This window comes from Cyprinodon variegatus, unplaced genomic scaffold (genome assembly GCF_000732505.1).
Source record: "Cyprinodon variegatus isolate N-32 unplaced genomic scaffold, C_variegatus-1.0 Scaffold109, whole genome shotgun sequence".
Lineage (NCBI taxonomy): Eukaryota > Metazoa > Chordata > Actinopteri > Cyprinodontiformes > Cyprinodontidae > Cyprinodon > Cyprinodon variegatus.
This window is the reverse complement of record NW_015150562.1, coordinates 506,891-526,002: the sequence shown is the minus strand read 5'-3', so window position 1 is coordinate 526,002 and position 19,112 is coordinate 506,891. Positions and strand designations below refer to the sequence as shown.

General features: G+C 35.2%; 1 protein-coding gene across 1 annotated transcript; it reads right to left on the bottom strand.

Annotated features, from left to right (window-relative positions):
* Window positions 1–4,869: 4,869 nt before the first annotated feature.
* On the bottom strand, window positions 4,870–17,664 carry LOC107084826 (alpha-2,8-sialyltransferase 8F-like). The gene is made up of 7 exons (XM_015374859.1): window positions 17,504–17,664; window positions 12,812–12,886; window positions 12,632–12,706; window positions 12,258–12,402; window positions 6,709–6,821; window positions 6,537–6,629; window positions 4,870–6,456 (listed from the first exon to the last, which is right to left on the bottom strand). Exons 1-7 carry the CDS (start codon window positions 17,590–17,592, stop codon window positions 5,976–5,978), a joined length of 1,071 nt encoding a protein of 356 aa, XP_015230345.1. The 5' UTR covers window positions 17,593–17,664; the 3' UTR covers window positions 4,870–5,975.
* Window positions 17,665–19,112: the final 1,448 nt, after the last annotated feature.

Sequence of the window (19,112 nt, the reverse complement as noted above, 5' to 3'; positions counted from 1 at the left end):
GCTTCAAGTTCTGCCATAAACATCAAGCCGATCTGCAGCCATTTTTACTTCCATATATGTTTGCATTACCTTTAACTTACTCTTCTCCTCATCAAGCTGCTGTAGCACTTCAGCTTCATATCTGCCATAATCCGGGACTCCTTACATTTCCATTCACATTCAAGCTTACTGACTTTCGCATGTTGAGCTTCAATCTGAAGAACATTCATGAGAGTTTTCTTCAAAAACAGACTGATATTCATCTCTATTTAAGACTTCTCGCACTATTTCCTTTTCAGCTTCATGATTAAATTTATCTTCAACAATACCCACTTCTAAACGCTTACACACAAGATCATAAATCTAATTTGTTAGTATAGTTTCTGTACACTATCTGGAGTATATAAAGAATTATGTTGAAGAAACTCATAATTCTGTTTCAACTTCTCAAGACTGTTTTGGACTTGCTGATTTATTTCATTCAGATTCTCCTGAGAGCAGAAACCCTTTAATTTCTCCCTGGCTTCTCTGGCAATTTGTTTCCAAGAGGTATAAGATTTAATAAATGCCTTTATCCATTTTGCAGACTCTGCTTCTCTATACTGCTCTCCCTTTTCAGTTAACTTTCTTGTTAGAGCACCTGACACCAACTCTTGTCTTTTTGGCTTTTCTTCAGTGCACACATCTTCAGCAGAAAATCCTTTTTCACATGGGAGTGACATCTCAACTTTAAAACCTTACAATGAAATTAAACCCACATTCAAACTAAACATTTAGTTACAAAAAACATTCTAATATTTGTCTTTTGTTTTTAATTACATACCTTATAAGTTATTCAGCATATAATTTGACCAAACATAGGCCTTAAACTAATTTAATTTAATGAATATCAACCAAGTGACATCATTTCCAAGTTATTTCCGCTTTGTTTGAACAGTCAGTTTCTCACCGGGCCAGTTGTCATCTTTTCAAATTCAGTTTCTGATTCAAACTTGAATCCACCAGAGACAGCTCCTCATTGCGGCGTTGACTCCGACGCAGCATCAAACTTCAGCCGATGTGCAATCCAAACAGAAGCCTCCAGTTTTCACTGTTGCAGCTCCCCAGCACTTGAATTACTCAGCCAGTCTCGACGGGTGAATTAAGCCTTTTATTTTCTTTGATGAAGATCCTCATCACAGTCACCAGTTACTTTAGTCACCGTGAAAACTAAAACATATAGCACATATACAAATATTAGAATACAAAACATAAATTTACTATACAAATAACTAAACAAAACATACCTTGTTGCTTTAACTGGTGAACACTAAGTGTTTATTGCTTGCTTGATGACAAACAGCTTGACAGTTCAAGTCAATTATTAGTGCAAACATCCCACCAGCATTTATAGGGCCCGCCCTCATTTTCCAGGGCAGCCAGTGAGGTCCAAAAAAACCCTTTAACATTAAAAAGTACAAATACCATTAAACAATGCTAATTAAAACAGACAAACATCCATAAACAATCTGCAACATTTACAAAATTCACTTCCAATGATTTATATGAAAAATAAATTACACAATACATTTTCAATAACTTCCTGTCCATTACAAAGTCTGATAAGGTTAGTGTCTCAGACAAAGAAAATTAATTATTTTTAAAACCTTTTAAAAATGATATGTAACATCCTTCCATCTTCTCCCGCTTATTCTGTCAGGGTTGCAGTGGGGACGGCGCCTGTCTCCATCAATCTATGGGCAAGAGGTGGGGAATACTCTGGATAGGTCCCCAGTCTGTCGCAGGGCAACACAGAGACACACAAGACATACAACCATGTACAGACACACACTCACACCTAAGTAGAGATGCCAACTGTATTTACATTTCAATTGTTCAAAAGACAACAAAGTTCCTTTTTCAAAGCAGACCTTCAAGATGTGAATTCCATTTTGATACTAGGCTTCCAGAATCTTGTTGTTTACAGTCAATGGAATGAGCTGGTTGTGTCTCAGCTGTGACTTTGGCAACAGTCAAAATTTTTTCCAATATAATTTTGTATGTCATACCATAGTTTTTATAAGATGGGATAGAACTGGGTTATCTGTTGCTTTACGTGGTATTTTTAAGTCATACTCATACACTCATACACAATCACAAAAGTCAGCATCTCTCAAAAAATGAAATGCAATGTTTATCCAAAATGGAACAGTGTCACCTTCAAACATAGAGATGGACAAAATAAATTGCATTTGAGCTGCAAAGATGTTTTTCTTTTAATTGAGTAATTGAAGCCCTCCTGATTTTTAATCCCATGATAATATTTCTATAGACCTCCTGGCTACTTTACCATTCCATACAAAGTGTCCTACAGCTGTGTTAAGACAATTAAAGAAAGTTTGTGGTAAAGGTATGGGAAGTGATTGGAAGAAATACTGCAACCTCGGCAAAATGTTCATTTTAATGCAGGTCATTGTTCCAAATAAAGTAATAGGTAGACGATTTCTGTAGATCCTCTGCAATCGTTTTAAGAAGTGGGTCATAATTCAGTTTATAGAGATTTTTAGATTATTATCATTTTCAGATATTTTACACTTGTCAAAGTCCATTTAAATGTAGTGATACCTTGACACCCAGAGTGATTTAATTTTGCAAGTGGTAAAACTGTCCTTTTATCATAATTTACTTTGCATCCTGAGAAACTACCATACAAAACAACTAATTGTTCCAGCCTACTGCTCTTGTTTGCACGTCCACGTAAAAAGCTGCTACTCAGGTGTTTTGCCCATCCCTGCCCACAAAATGCCACCACCAGAGCAGTGAGGTATATGAGCCAAGTGGCAGAGAGCTTCTCCAACAGATCGAAATGTTCATTTGACGACGATCAGTCCCTTCTTCACTAGACATGTTCTTACCAAAGGTGATGCTGTGTTCCTGTCTATTTATCGCTTATAAGGTGGGCTAAATTGAAGGCTCTTCTGGTCCCTTTCGTTTATTTATTTATTTTTTTATTGCAGATGTATCTGAGGGACTACAAAGGAACTGTTTGCTATCGCCTTTGCGATAGCAAACATATCACCTTTGCGATAGCAATGTTTAGAGATAACCATGTCAACTAAATTTGAAATATTGCACATAATATTTATTAACTATTAACTGTCCTGTTTGTAAAAAAAAAAAAAAAAGAAAAACTAAAAAACACTGGGATCACAGTAAGTCTAGATTTAGTGGGGATCTTTTCTGTCTTTTCATTGTTCTGTTTGTTTTTTCGACCTAAACTTTTAAATTATGACTTTGGAGAACAAAGCTCACCATATTTCATATAAGACAAACATTTCTATTGATATGGTTTTGTGAAGCTACCAATAAGAACTAGAAAAACACTCAGAGAGCAGACTTTGGCCAAGAAGCAAATTTTGCCCCATACTGTGACTTACACCTACGGTATAGCTAAAACTAAAACATGATCTGGATCATTTAGAGGGGAACTGCTTGTTCCGCTATATAATGTTAAACAGTCCTTTGAAATATTCCTGCATCCAAATTATGATGTGGATCGTCACCAACATTGAATGGATTGTTCCTTGGACTGAGGTGCACATTTGGTAATAATTTCATTAACATCCATTCATAATCTTTCAAGTAATCCAATACACCAACAGACAGATGGACAGTCGGATAAAGGAATGGATGGACAGACAGAGACACACAAACTTATAAAAAGCATAACCTCCTTGGGGGCGGTAAAATATGACAGTTGATATCTTCTTTCAATAGAAATGACAACACAAGAGTCATAATAATCCTGAAACATTTGGTTTGTCCTCCAGATAAATATTTTATTGTTGAAAAAAAAAACTTTTTCCCCCAGATCATCCCTTAACAATCACATGCTCATATATCAGACTGCAAATACAGCATTTACTTTACTTACTGCATACACACATACATCTACAGCACAAGCAAAGCCTCTCATACTTTGAAACCTCAATATTTTACCCACTTAAATATTTTGTTAGATTTTCTTTTTTATTAATATAATTCTCAATTTGTCCCTTGTATATTTTAACCTTTACAGATGTTCAAGTAAAAATTGGTAAAGAAGCTTTTTTGTAAGTATTTGTGTGATTGCATTGCAAATCCTACCCAAGTATTTCAAAGGATAAGGTGAAGTACATAAAAAAAGAGATTCAAAAGCTGTACCTAGTGACTAAATGACATGACTAAAAGAGTCCTCCCAGTGCTAATAAATGAAATTGCCTCCCCCAGTATGGAACTACAAGAGACTCCATGAAGATAAATCACAATATGTGTGTACATCAGAAATAAATTACTAGATCATGTCCTTTGTATTCATGATTTTTTATGTGTACTTGTACTTTTATGAATCTAGCTTGTGCTTGAATCTATATTGACACTCTTAGCTCCACATTCCAGAGATTAAAAATCAATACAAGAAACCTATAACCCTCCCGATCAAGTTTCAAGTTTCTTTGTGTAACCATAATGCTTGGAACTGTTGACAAAATCTTAAAGACAAAACTTTTTGTTTATCCTCCTTGTCAAGAAGTGGTGGTGCATACAGATTATGAATTACTTTCTTCAATTCAATAGAGAGCACATAAGTAAACCTTATGTGCATAGTGCTTTGAAAGACACAGAATCACAAAGTGCTTCACTGAGAAAAAAAAAAAAAAAACTTTTAAAAACACTAGCTGCAGTAACCTTTAGGGGACGTTTTCTTTTTGACCTATAATGTCTCACAGGATACAAGGGATTTTAATGCACTGCATTATTACCAAGTCGTTTAAAATAATTCAGGTTTATAATACCATCTCTTTTGTTGCAGCTACTGTACTTAACCAAGTTTAAATCTGTACTTAAGCCTGTCGGTTGAAGCAGCCTGATTCCCTTTTTTTTTTTTTTTTTTACCCATTCCTCTGTTAATCTGCTGTTTTCTTTCAAATTATTTTTCCATTGTTTACATAATTTAGGCCAAGTATTAGCCTTTGGAAAGAACCCAACCCAGAGAAGTCCACACCTTCCTAACTTCATGCTGAACAGTTTATATGAAATAGAATTTTTTTTTTTTTTTTACTGTAAACATTGTAGTTGTGGTTTATTCAGATGCAAGAGAAGAGAAAAGTCTTAAACATATTAAATCCTCTTTTACTGTCAAAAAAAAAAAATACATTTAAATGTTCCTGTTTGTTTTTTTATTTGCTGCAGCTTGACCTTGGTGTCAGTTTGTTAGAATGTTCTGCATTATCATGCCATCTCAGTTAATCCTTGGTGGCTGCCTGTTTTGCTTCAAGCTACAGGTCTACTAACTTCTGAATACTTTCAGAATATGTTTCTTCATCAATTCAACATTAATTATTCATTTTAACTTATCATCTAATATATCTTCCTGCTTGAAATTACTCATATAATCTTTTTGATCTTATAGTATGGACATAAAAACTGGTTTTACGTGTTTACTGACATCATTCACAACTGAAAATGTTTCACATGTAGCTAATGTGCTAAACCTGTGTTTCAATGGGATTTCAAAATCTGCAAGTTCATATGTAGTTAATCAGAACCAATTGAAAATCTGCTCAATAAATTCATGTAGGTTGTCTGAACAAGCAACTTATTTTATTTAACTGTACTCTACCGAAATCTCCCTTGTCAAATCTGAGACTGTGTTAAGGAAGTATCCTTCTGATATTATCAAAAGCTAACTTTGTTTTATCAAATACGGAGATGCGATTGGTTATTCATTTAGTGAAATATCAGAGACTGCCCTTTGTTTTGCAGTCCTTATTTATCAATCCTAATGACTTGCAGAACTATAGTGGGAATTTTGTTTTAGCACATTTTTATTAACAATTATTATAAATAGAGCCCACCTCATTTTAGCATGAAGAATGTGTTTTGATAGCTTAACGTCTAAAGAACAAAGTTTGCGGTTCCACTTGGCATAATCACAATAATTTCCCTGTCTTGTCGCTACAGAGCAAAGTCTTGCCCTGTTACTGATATTGATCTGGTTCACATTCTCCCAGGTGCAGACGAAGCACACCTTGTTTGTGAAGTTGCAACAACATGTTGAATTCAGATGGCATGGAGTGAAAATTGCCATTTGGTTTCATGTCATCATAATAATGTTGAGTCAGGTTTCTGAAGTTGTATGGATGAACACTGAAGGGCCAAAATCCGTAAAGATGCACATTGTCACAAAGCTCCAAAGCTAGGCTTGCCATTATAACTCCAGTACTGAGGCGCGCTTCTTTCAGCCCACGTGAACGCCAAAAGAGAAAGAGTTTATAGATGTACTCAGGATTGATGATGACAGGTTGGATGGCATCTTGAAAGTCTTGAATGGCGTAAAAAGTTCTCATACATACAGCTGTGTTCATGCCAAAGGAGAAGGCAGGAAGGACCAACATTGAGTTGCCGTAGTTACTCAGCTTTTCCATTAGTGGCCGTCGACGTCCTACCAGTGACTCAAATCTACAAATATATATTAAAAATGCATTAAAAAAAACACAGCTATGTATAATTTTTTTAGGGTAACTAAGTTATCAGCTTACTTGTTTATGAGGATGGTTGGGTTTGCAGTCACAAGGTCTGTTTTAGTACCAACATGTTTCTCATAACCGTCTGACAAAGGAGGCAGGTTGCACCTGAAGAAAAAACATAAATTTAGATATGAAAAACTGATTTAATTTCTCTGGATTAGTTTCACTCTCAAAACCTGCTCACCTGATAACAAACTCAGCTGAATCTATCATTTTTCCACAGCTGCTGTTCCCCAGGATCCCACCATTCCCGACTACAGAACATGTGTCCCATCTTTTATTTGAAAAAGGATGTCCCTGGAATCATAAGCAGCAGAAATTTTTTGTTCAAGGTCATTTGAGCAAAACAAAGTTGGATTAAAACCATTATTTCCTTTAATTGAAACTCACATTTTAATCTGTTAACTTTAAACAAATAATTAATGTAAATTAAAATTAAAGAATAAGATTTTGGGTAATTAATGTTATGATTTTGAAATATTTTTTTTCTCTTTAAATGGTACCTTATTTGTTTTTTTTTTTAAATTTACTTGTGGTTTAAGCAACTACTGGGCCGACAGGTGCAAACGCACAGTGAAAGACGAAACGAGATTGCAAATCACATGCAAACAAAAAATGCAGCAACCACAAAAAAAAAAGCTGCAAGCAAAACAATGCTCAAATCAAATAAAGAAAAACATGAAACTATAAAAACCAGCTGCACACTCACTCTGAAAAAATGTTCCGTGGATCAGTAAAAGGAGATTAACGAAGAAAGTATAATGCAGGTTTTTGCTTTATGTTTAGTGATTGCAGTATTTTTTTTTTTTTTTGTTGTTTTTTATTTTGCAGCATTTTTCTGTTGCATTTGATTTTGTTTTTTTTTACCACTGTAAAAAACAAAAAAATGATATGCAGTACTGTATATATGCTATGATAAACTGTCAAAAACCTCTTTGCCAAAGCCAAATGTCTTTCTCTGAGATGCTGTGAAGCAGTATTAGCCTTATAGATTTGTGTTAAAGTGCATACTCAATTTTGTATGGAATGTTTGAGTGGTAATATGGTTTTAAGGTATATCAGTATTACTAATGGTTACAGTGCTTTCTTACTCAAATGAATAAGAACTGCTGAAAATCTTGTTCCACTTGGACTTACATCAAGCTCAAAAGAATTACATTTCTTTGTATCTAAAGAGTGTGCTTCCTCTTCACTCTTCTGTTGCTGACATTTTTAACATTTTGCTATACCATTGTACTTCAAATGTGTAAAAAAAATAATGCAAAAAAACCCTAAAATGTATTTTTGAAGGACTTTACATATATTAAAAAAAGCATAATAAAACTATATGTCTATGGAAATGTATACTGTAAAAATTATTACCAGAGCAGTCAAAGACCAAAAAAAGGGAACTGATGAATGTCAGCTAAAACATGAAAGATGGTAAATCTGAGGTGTCTCCTGAAAATAAAAACACTAATGATAAGTGCAATTTGACAAAAAAGAATGGAAGCAATCATTACTGGGTTTTGGTGAGAGGCTGGGATCTACTGGGATCACAATCAAAAACATTTTATCCATGTAAATCTCCCTTCCATAGGCCTCCTCACAGTGGGATGTGCTGGGAACAGCTTCCAAAGGAGGCATCCAGGGGGCATCCTGAACAGATGTCCGGAACCACCTCAGCTGACTCCTCCCGACGTGGAGAAGAACTAACTCTACTGACTGAACTCCTCACCCTATCTCTAAAGGAGTGCCATGTCACCCTGCAGAGAATGCTGATTTAAGCTGTGTGTATCCAAGATCTTGTTATTTTAATCATAATACAGGTTTTATGGCATTAGGTGAGGGTAGGAATGTAGACAGACCAGTTAAGTGAGAGCTTTGCTTTGTGATTCAGCTCCCTGTTCACCATCACAGTCCACCTCATGAACAGGACCCCCTCAATCTGAACTTTGAGAGGCTAACCCCACTTTTTCACACTCGGCTGCAAACCACCCCAGTCGGTGCACTGTAGGTCTTGACAAGAGGGAGCCAGCAGAACCACCTCATCTGCAAAAAGCTGCAACGAAATCTGCTGTTCCCCAAGTGAAATACCCCCTGCCCTTGGCTGTGCCGAGAAATCCTGTACATTAAAGGACAGTTAGAGTCAAACATGCAACCCGCAACAGGTCTAACTTAACACAGGCAATTCGGACCAGACTCCTGCTCCACTTGTACAGCGACTAAATGGGCCCTAGTAAAAGGACCACCGAGTCGATACCCCTGGATGGCCCCCCACAGAGAAAATGGTCAAATGCCTTCTCCAAGTCAACAAAACACAAATTTACATAATGACCTCAGGCACTATGTGGTGTAGAATTGGTCCAGCGGTCTACGGTCAGGTTGAAAGCTGCATTGCTCCTCCCGAAGCTGGGGTCTCATAATCAGATGAACTTACCTCTTTAGGTTTTCCTGGGGAGGGCGAATAGTGTGATGCTTTTGTACAGTAGTTGGAGTTGAAGCCTTGCTACTATGGGATTTTTTGACTACCCTTGTGACTTTAGCCAGATTTGGGGTAGTCTGGGAACATAAAGTCTAAGTGTACTATGTTCTCAGAATGTATTTCCTGTAATAGACTGTACCGTAATAGAAAAAAGGCTTTATAAAAATGACCGGTTGAATAGAATTGTACCAATTATCTGAACTTGCTTTGTCAGATGTCTGTTTTGTTTTGTTTTGTTTTTTCTGTGCTTAGGGATTACAGTATAAAACCTGATCAAAGTCTGCATATATTTAAATGTTTCCCAACTATCACATCCATCTTCCCTGTAATCAGCGGGATGAGTCATACCACAGATTAACAAAAAAAATCTAACAAAGTGTGACAAATTTGTAAGCAACAACTCACATGAATTGTTTACAATTCATGTAAATTGTTTACAATTGTTGCTTAATGGGAAATGGGAGAATTGGGAGGGAATGCATATCCAGGAATTATCATTGCTTCCTGACCCAGGATGGTGACCAGTTATCAGGTGATCAGACTCCATAAAGCATTGCACTCTGTCTTGGCAGATCAAACTTGCTGTTCCTTTTTATCACAGGTATTAAACAGGAGGAGTTTTGTGCAGACAGCTTATGAAATATTCTCATGAAATGCAAAGCAAATATCATGATCTTTTGATTCTGCCACTACTGCAGAAAAACTAATTCTGGTTAGAAAAGTCTACATACTGTAGTTTTGTTAAACTGGAGCAGGAATACGTAGGTAAAATCATAGATGAAATTTTGATTGCAGAAGTCCAAAAAGTATTTGTAATGTAACTCATAAATAAGTTCAGCATTCTAGACACTGCAAAAATATAAAACTAAGTAAGTAATTTTTTCTCAAAATAAGTGCATTTATTCTTGAATTCAGACGGTTAAGCCAGACTCTTTGCCAATAGTATAAGACAATTTACATTTAAATTAAGAATAAAACAACTGCAGTCTCTCAATTCAAGTGCATAATATATTATTATCTTATTATCTTATTTTAGGGTAATGTAGTCATTCCATTGGCAGATCATCTTATTTTCCTGCTCAAATTAAGGGTACATACATTTATTGTAAGAAATGTTTACTCATTTTCAGAATGTTTTTTGCAGTGTAGATCTTCTGTGTTTGTTTCCTCCACTTTTATGTATGTTTTCTCCAGTTTGTCTTGCATGTCTACTATCCCTTTTCCCGACAAAATATATGGATCCAGGACATGAAAAATTGGACAATTTCCATGTTGGATGATAATAATAATATATAACCATAATAAAATTGATTTATCAGCACCTGTTATAAAACAAATATACTTTACAAGGTTATTTAGAGCTTTATAATGGGGAGGAGGATCTGGATGTGGATATGCTGTCTTCAGGAGCCAGTGAGGGTGTTTTAGGAGGAGTGTTACACAGTTCTTTTAATGTAACTTTTACTTTGAAAAAAGGAAGAGGGTGATCCCAATGGGCCGGCTGCTGCTGTATAGAACCTATGGTGGCACTTTATGCATTTGACCTCTTACTTTTTATTCCCAAACCATAAACTTCAATGCCTCTTGTCCTGGATCTGTTTTGTCACTTTGCTCAGATTTCTGGGTATAAACTAAACCTTACCAAAATTAAGTTCTTATATTTAAATACCAAAACAAATATTTTAGAACTTACTAATTTGGGTATCACAATGACAGAAAGAAAACAAAACTTGTTCAAAGGGAATTTAATACGCTGCTGAATTCTTTTCCACACTTTCATTTTCTTTGTCTAATATTATCCTGATCCCATGGTGAAACAAATTCATGATTTTTCCTTGCACTTAATCATTTTTTTAAACCATCTGTTCAGGATGGGGCATTGCTAGAGTGGCAAAGAAGTGGGCTTGCTTACTTTAAAGAAATTTTCATAGAGGAAAAATTGGCATTGTTTGAACAATTTAGCAATAAATACGGTTTACCTCAATTTATGCAGTGCTTGAAACTGGAAAAAGTTAAATGTTCTCTTCAGCATTAAACTGGGAAAATTGTAAATGCATGGGGTCCTTTTCTTGACATGTTTCAAGATATACCATTATATTTGAAATTATTTAACTTTTACTAGAATGTGCTTTGTACTTGCAGGGATGTAACGTGTGGAGATGACCAAACAGTGACCTGGGTGGGAGTTAATGGGATTGATGTGCAGGGATTGTTTTTCTGTATTTTATTTTCCTGTTTAGTGTTTTGTCAGTTATGGTAAAGTTGTACGTATCCATAACAGGAAATCTTTTATAAAAAGGCATTGATTGAAAAAATACCTCTTCACAAGTGTTAAAAGTACATGAATATTAATGATAGCACAACTATATCCATTAAATGTGGCAAAAAAATAAAAACAAAAATAAACATAGCAACAAGGAATATAATACAGCCTTTTAGAGAAAGTTACGGTTCCATTTCTAGTACTAAAAACAGAACTATAAGACTAGACCTGTCCACCAATCATTACCTTTCAGAGCTCAACATTTGCTATTGCACATGCAACATTTAGTGCAATAACAACATATACTACTGAAACTACTTTTTCTTCTTAAGCCACCTACTAAGACAAATGATCCATATTGAAATCCATATTTAACTGCGAGGTAAGATGTTCAGATGTGAACTAACTTATTGTGAGCTCTAAAGCTCGTCATCTGGTGTGATGTGGGCTGGCATAAAAGTTTGTGCCGCAGCTGTGGATGCTGACGTTAGCATCGTGAGCATCTGTTCTGCAACAACATTAGTTGTGCTGAGATATTTTTAAACTTGAATACCTTGAATAAAGTGGACCGACTCCTGTGATGCTGCTTGTGCATCACATATACAGGTGCATAAGTAAAAAAACACACAAATGTTCCTGCTTAGGATTTCAGTATGAAATTTACATAAATACATACATTTTATTTATGTGTTTTATGTGTCATTTTAATAATGATTTTTAAATTAACCTGTTAAATGGCCTGTAATCAATTTAATTAGAAGAACGGCTTAACTAGAATGGATATTTGTCATCTAAGTAAATGGCACAAACGCAATTATAACAAGAAGTCTGGAAGATTTTAAGACTTTTACTATGCACCAAGCCAAAATGTCTTCCAGGAACCAAAAACACTAAAGCTGCCTCTTTTGTCTCTAATAGAAGAATATTATAAACAAATAATTAAACATAATTATTTTGTTAGAAAATTAGCTGTTGTAACAGCCTTAATAATTAAAAAATAACTTACTTTTGTAAATAAGTTGAAAACCTTAGGATCCACAACAAAGGTCCTCTTTCGTTCTCCGTCATAAACAAGCTGCGATCCCACTGGAGTGTTCATCTGGCTAATGATGGCCGTATCAAAACCATTGACATTGGCTTTTAGGTCCAGCCTGTGAAATCGCAATAAAACCTGTTGGCATTTGTTTTTTTGACATAGCAGAGTTACTATAACAAAATATTTTTTTCTTATTCAAAGAAAAAGAAAGAAATTTGGAAATCGTTGAACAGCACATTATACATTCAAAAACCTTCCATTATCTTGAAATATATAATTCTAAGACATGTATAATTTTTCAAAAATTATTTTCCATGTGAAGAAATTATTAATGACATCTTTACCTTAATTTTTCATAATTGTAGTCTTGCCTGGTCCAGGGTTCAGAGTAAACTTCTAAAGCTTTCTTAATATTCTCCCTGTCATGATTAAACATATTAAGCAAGAAGGTTAGTGTTTTACTTTCTGTAGTGCAAATAAATGTTTATCTGACTAGGTATAGGTATTTGTTTGTTTTTTCTTACCCACAGTTTTTACAGGAAGCAAAGGAGTGAGGTTGACTTCTTATTTTAAGCTGTTGATGGTTACTCTCTAGAAAACTGTGATACCAACAAGAGAAATACATCCACAATATTAGCGAAAGGATCTAACGACAGTATCCTAATTGTGTGATTGACTTTATTCAGTCCAGATTCAATCCAACATGAAAGTAGTCAGAACACATTGATCTGATAATCGGCTGTGTTTGTATAATCACAATGCATTCTGGGATGCAAAGTGGTGCAGTACTTAGCACTGCTGCCTTGCAATATGAAGGTTCCAGGTTCGATTGTATGTCTCTGCATGGAGTTTGCTTGATCTCCCTATGCATGCTCTCAGGGTACTCCGGCTTCCTCCCACAGTCCAAAAACAAGACTGTGCTGGTGAAGATTCTCAATCAACCATATATGCCATTATAATAATTCCAAAAAAGTTAACGAACAATCCACTGGACTTGAGGTTGTTGTTGGCCTGCAATACCTGATACTGATCTATGCCTAGGCGAGATGTTTTGGATGATATCGGGAAGGAATCAACTCTATTGCTGCATTATAGGTTTTTGAGAGGGGTGGTCTCAGGTTCTAGCTCTCTAAAACCTAGAGCGCAGCGGGGTCAGCAAGGCCAACAAGGCCAACAATGACCCTCACGACTCCCTTTTCAGAGAAATAGGTCAGTATCCGGTATTGCAGGCAAACAAAGACCTGAACGACTCCCCGTTACTAAGGGGAGAACCTGTTCTGTCGGTTCAGTTTGAATGTTTTCTAAGCCATAACAGGGCTTTGTTGGGCTACTCTATAAAGCCTGGAACTCAACCCTAATCCAGACATTTTTTTTTATTGAAAAAGCTTCCTGGATGGAAAGTAAAACGTCTTCAAACTTGGAAAACAAAGTCCAGTGGATTGTTTTCTAATTTTTTCAACTTTACAAAAACACTACATAACACTTGAGTATAGCCAAACAGTTAAATTACTTTACCATCAGTTACCATTTTTATTGATTGTTTCATTAATCAGTTGAAGTGGTTGATCTGAAACTAATGGCTTGGTCAGTTTCTGAACATTTTCTTTTTTTTTTATCAAACCAAAACTGGTTTAACCAACTAGATTTGTTGTTTGTTGAACCAATTTCTTCTTAGAGTGCATTATTATTACATCTTTTTTTTTTTTGCTGTTTAATATTATATAAAAAAAAATTATTTTTGTAAACTGAAGGAAACGTGATACCGTAACTGCATTTTGTTTGCAGTTATGGTTTGTTAATATAGTACGTTTGAGCAATTTCAAATCTGCCTAAGGCAAGATTAGAGGGATATCTGGCTGGCAAAACTATAGTGCGAGTGAAATTAAGGTCCATGGACCCTGTACATGGAAAATAAAGCCATTGGCTGGAGGTGAGGGCAGTGAATGGCTATAGACAGGAAAAGGTTTCTTTCTTGGAAAAAAAAAAAAACTGAATTCAAATCAATCATGCTCAAAGAGGCTTAGTGGCAGGTGCAGGTTTTCCTAGAAGGTGTTACAAAAAAGCAGAAACCAGTTATATCGGGAGACTCTACAGTGCCTCTGCCCTGCTGAACAAAGGAGGGTTTATCTAAAAATCCCTCAACAGAAATTAACCAAAGCCCAAGATGTTTTTGAACATTCTTTTTTTTTTTTGAGCATTCTGCTAAACTTTTTAAAATGAAAAAAAAAACACAAAAGAGAAAAAATTAGACAATAACTTAAAATCCAATCAAAGCTTGCTTGAATTAATTTAACAAATTTTACTAAGTGAGTCATTTAACACTTCAATGTCACGGAAAACTAGGCTAGTAAACTAGCCCAGCGGTAAAAATAATTGTTTCCTGCGAGTGGTCTAGCCTCGATCAATGCCCCAGGCCCTAGAACTGGCGGGCCAATCACAACGCAGAGATGTGTTTAGAATTTTTGGATGTAAAGTGGGCGGGGTTTTCAGGGCGGGACGACAAAGCTGCGCGACGCTGGAGAAAGAGCAACAAGGAAGATGGCGACAACTATTGAACTGTGGCAGCAGCAGCTTCCAATGGAGCGCTCCATTGAAAGTTTAAATTTCTCTTTTCTGTTTTTGTTGTTCAATAAAAGTACGTTTTAAGATCTTTTGAGGCGCGATTATTATACTTTAAAGCATCTATATGGTCCATTTATCGATTTAATGCATAATTAAAAAAACAATTTCCGAGGTTGAGTGGACAGCAACCAAGGGCTAACGGCAGCCAGGGCTAACCGCACCCCATCTGCAGCGGCCCTCTCTCGGCATAGTTGTGTTTGAAGGAGCGCTGGCTCTGGTGGTAATTTTTGATTCAGCTTTGGAATCAGATTTGGAAGGATTAGACTTGGGGTTTTCGTTGAAACGTCAGCAGTAATAGGCTCTACGCTCATTAATTTTTAATAAGGATATATTTGCCGTTTTCCAGACAGGCTGTTTGTTTTCACTCCGCTACCAGCTTTCTGTTGCACTTACGTCACAGTCAGTTGTTCTCATTGGTCAGAGCGTTGGCCAATAGGCACAGACATGGTTTGAAAGACAACGGGTTGTTCTCATCAACAATCTTCCGATGTCTCATTCATCAGGTCCAGACTAAATTATACATTTAATCTCACATTTAATCTGGTTTATCAGGCTAACAGTACACATCATCAAATAGGTCAACTCCATCCACTCTACAAACACTCCCCATTTTTACTGTAGCTTTATGTCAAAGAAGATTGTTGGAAAAATTACCTTTGATCACATAAAATCTACTCTAACACACTGACTGTGCGTGCTATATTTGCACATTAAATATCACTGGATTCAGACAAACCCCATCTTTACAACAAGCTATGATGTGAGTTGTTTTGATGATACTACAAAACAAATTAGCACTTTTTACACAGATATACATTTTTTCATAGTTCTCTAAATCCCCTTTCCCACTGAAATTAGCGAATTTCATGTCAATTCCTTATATTTTATGTAAGCAGGGTTGAGGGGGTTTCTCTCAGACACAAAAATAAAAATGTGCCTTTGTTGAATAATTAAGTTGTTCTTGAAATAAAAATACCACCAACAAAAAGCACAAATAGATATTTATGATTATATCATATTCTTTAATTTGATTATTTAATGTAGCATTTTCAAAGTATACCTTTTTGAATGCCTCAAGGGGGGGGACTATATAGGTGTTGTCAACAGAAAAAGTATATTTTTCATTTTCAGGATGAAACGGTGTTGTTTTTTTTTAACCCTAGTTAAATAGCATTTGTTATTATATGTTTAAATGTGACTTTTTTGTGATCTAGTAGATGGAATAACTAAAGAAGTAAGATGGACTCGATTTCCAGAGAACCAGCTCTTAGCAGTAAAAATTATCCCACAGGTATTTATCACATGACCGTTGCCATATTGCGATGTCATTTAAGCAATTAATCTTTTTCTTCTATGTACATAGTAGCTTTTTATGTTTCTTGAATTGTATCGCCATAAGATATGTAAATAGATTGTTAAATCTTCTTTGATAGACATTACAAATGTCTGTTTGAACCGGTTGAAAGAAGACCTGCAGCTCTCGTCTGGTTTCTGTCTGGTTTGCATGTAGGTCAAAAGAGTTAAACTAATTCAGGAGAATGCGCGGATTAATGCACTGTGAGATCCCTGTTAGGTAATATATTATGCCCATAATATTATATAATAATTGTAATAAATTTTGGTGTTTTTCATGCGAGTGTTTATTATTTTACACCAGAGTTGCCCAACAGGTTTTATGTTTTGTTTTTTTTCCAGAAATCAACTATTGCGCCCCAGAGACCGCCTCCTCAGTACTTTCTTACTTAACCAAACGGGTCCAAATTCAGGTCGACTTAAAGCTGCAAGTGTAAAAAAAAAAAAAAACCTAAGTAAAAGTTTCTTTACCCTTTGCTGTATTCTTTTTTAAAGACAGTCTGTAAATTGATTTTTACATTTCCTTTTAAACACATACCGTAATAAATTATCATAAATGCATTGTTTGAAAAGGGTAAAAATTATTTTAAGTAAAGATCATTTTGTCACGAAGTTAAAATAAGTCCTGTCTTTCAGCATTTTTTTGATGGGTGTTAAGAGGGCGTGAATTCCCGTCTCTGCAATCTGGAATTCATCATATAGTTTTGCGGTTTTCTTTACCCTTGTCAGAACAGAATGTCTTTGAAGCCCTAGGCCTTCTGTGGGAATTGTTTTTTGCATTGGTATGGTTTCAGTGCATTCAATCAGACACGAACAGAGTGTTAAAGAAATTAGAAATCTGGTGTTTTTCCATGACTTTTGAAATGTAATTTTACATGCTTTACAGTGTTTTAATTATCCAAAATTGGCTGGGTGATCAAAAACACAAATTTATTTATTTATTGCTACTTTATATGGAGTAAAATAAAAAATCATAAAGGGGATTCCTTACAGTGACGTTATTATCAATGAAAATAGTTGTTAAAATTGTGATTCTCTCTAAAGCTTTTACTAGTTTTTCCATGGTAAAGTTTGTTGTCTTCTATTAAAAGAGCATTTGTTTCTTAAATCACATAAATGAAAAAAAAAGACACAATGTGCTGTTAATTAAACATTTAAAGCTCTCTTAAGAAACAAGAAATAAATAAACAAGATAGAGAAATATATATTTTTTAATTTCTAAAATCCATAAAGCTGCTTACTTGTTATCCATTATATGCCACACGAGAGTAGTCAGCAGGCCCACCATACAGAAGAGGGACAAAACAAAAGTAAATATTGGGCTCCTCATAATTTTTTTATTCCTCTTTTTCCAATCCCTTCAGGTTATCTCCCTCACGTCGTGTCACCTTTTCCTTGTCTGATAACATTCAGGCTCTTCCACTATGGTGTCACACCTCTGATGATATTTAGACCTTCCCCTTCAACCAGAATTATTTGCTATGAAAAGCAAATACATCACAACTGTATATAGATACAATCTAAAATCTATTAAGTTTCTGAAGTGCACATACAATTGTAATTGTTTATATATGTCAGTGATCTTTGGTGTATAGTTTTGAACAGTTAAACAAACCTATGACTTTAACAAGTTTTTGAATCAAGCCATATAATTTCAACACACTTCAAGTTATTGGTGTTTGATGTCATTGTGGGCACTAAAAAGCTAGATTTTTACCTTTTAAAGAATTAAAAGTGCAATAAAACTATAAGGAAAAGTAAGAACATATGCAACAAGCTGCATGCATAAGTTTTCACACCCTTCAACTAATAATTTTGAATAACTTTATAGCATTCAGTCTTAGCATTTAGAGCATGCTCTCAGTTTTAAGCAGCACATCCAGTAAGCAAGGAGCACCACCTACTGGTGTGAAGTAAGGAGCAAACAAAAACGACTGTTGGTTGTCGGGCCTGTTGTGCAATATAAGACTTAAATTCTGGCATTCAAATCAAAAGATTGTAATTTTTTGTGGTTTGTACAAATAGTAAATGTTGATATCAGTTTATTTAAGGTTCTTTTTTAGTCAAATAATTCAGTCTTACTATTAGGTTTGTCGACCAAACTATTTAGTAAAAACTTCATTTTCTTGTGGCTTGCAGCTACCAATTAATTTTGACTTATAATTGCAGTTGTACATACTGAGTTTTGCCAAACCAGCAATTAAGTTTTTCTGTCAACAAGATTAGTTTTAGTTGTAGTTATGGAGCTGTTAAAGTTTATAGAGATTTGACAGGTTTGAAATCTGCTCAATGTTATAATTTTCAAATGATGCACTGAAAAAATTAAATCAATGCTATTTTTACCTTTTAGAGTTTTGGGATATTGCGAATAGCAAAGTATTTCTTACAATCGACAGAACCCGCTGAACAAAAATCACAAAAATTGAAAAGACAACATGATTTATGTCAAAACGACATCTAACTTTTGTTGAAAACTGAAAGGTGAAAAGATGTTGAAAATTGGGTTTTCGACCTCTTTTCAACATCTTGTATTGGATGAAAGTGAGACAAAATCAGACTGACCAAACACAGCCCAATTTTCAACAACTATTTCTGGACTTAATCAAGACTGACAGACCGACCAGATTCAACCTAAAAAAATAAAATATAGAACTTATTGATGAATAAATAAACTGAATTGTCTTTGAAAAAAATGTGCCGCACATTCTGGACCAAATAGCTAAACTGACAGGAATACTTTCAATGCCGATCCGCCCTTTTACCTGGAAATCCTTTGGTACAGCTGCAAACTTCACGTTCAGTGTGAAAATACTTTTGTGGGGTTCAAAGCAAAACAAGTTGCGAAACAGC

Bases quoted from the DNA above. Each gene is read 5' to 3' on its own strand.
- LOC107084826 (XM_015374859.1), bottom strand. From the start codon at position 17,592: ATGAGGAGCCCAATATTTACTTTTGTTTTGTCCCTCTTCTGTATGGTG. The intron at 12,887-17,503 runs GTAAGCAGCTTT...TTGGTATCACAG, and splicing joins TGGCATATAATGGATAACAA to TTTTCTAGAGAGTAACCATC. The intron at 6,630-6,708 runs GTGAGCAGGTTT...TTTTTTCTTCAG, and splicing joins TCAGCTGAGTTTGTTATCAG to GTGCAACCTGCCTCCTTTGT.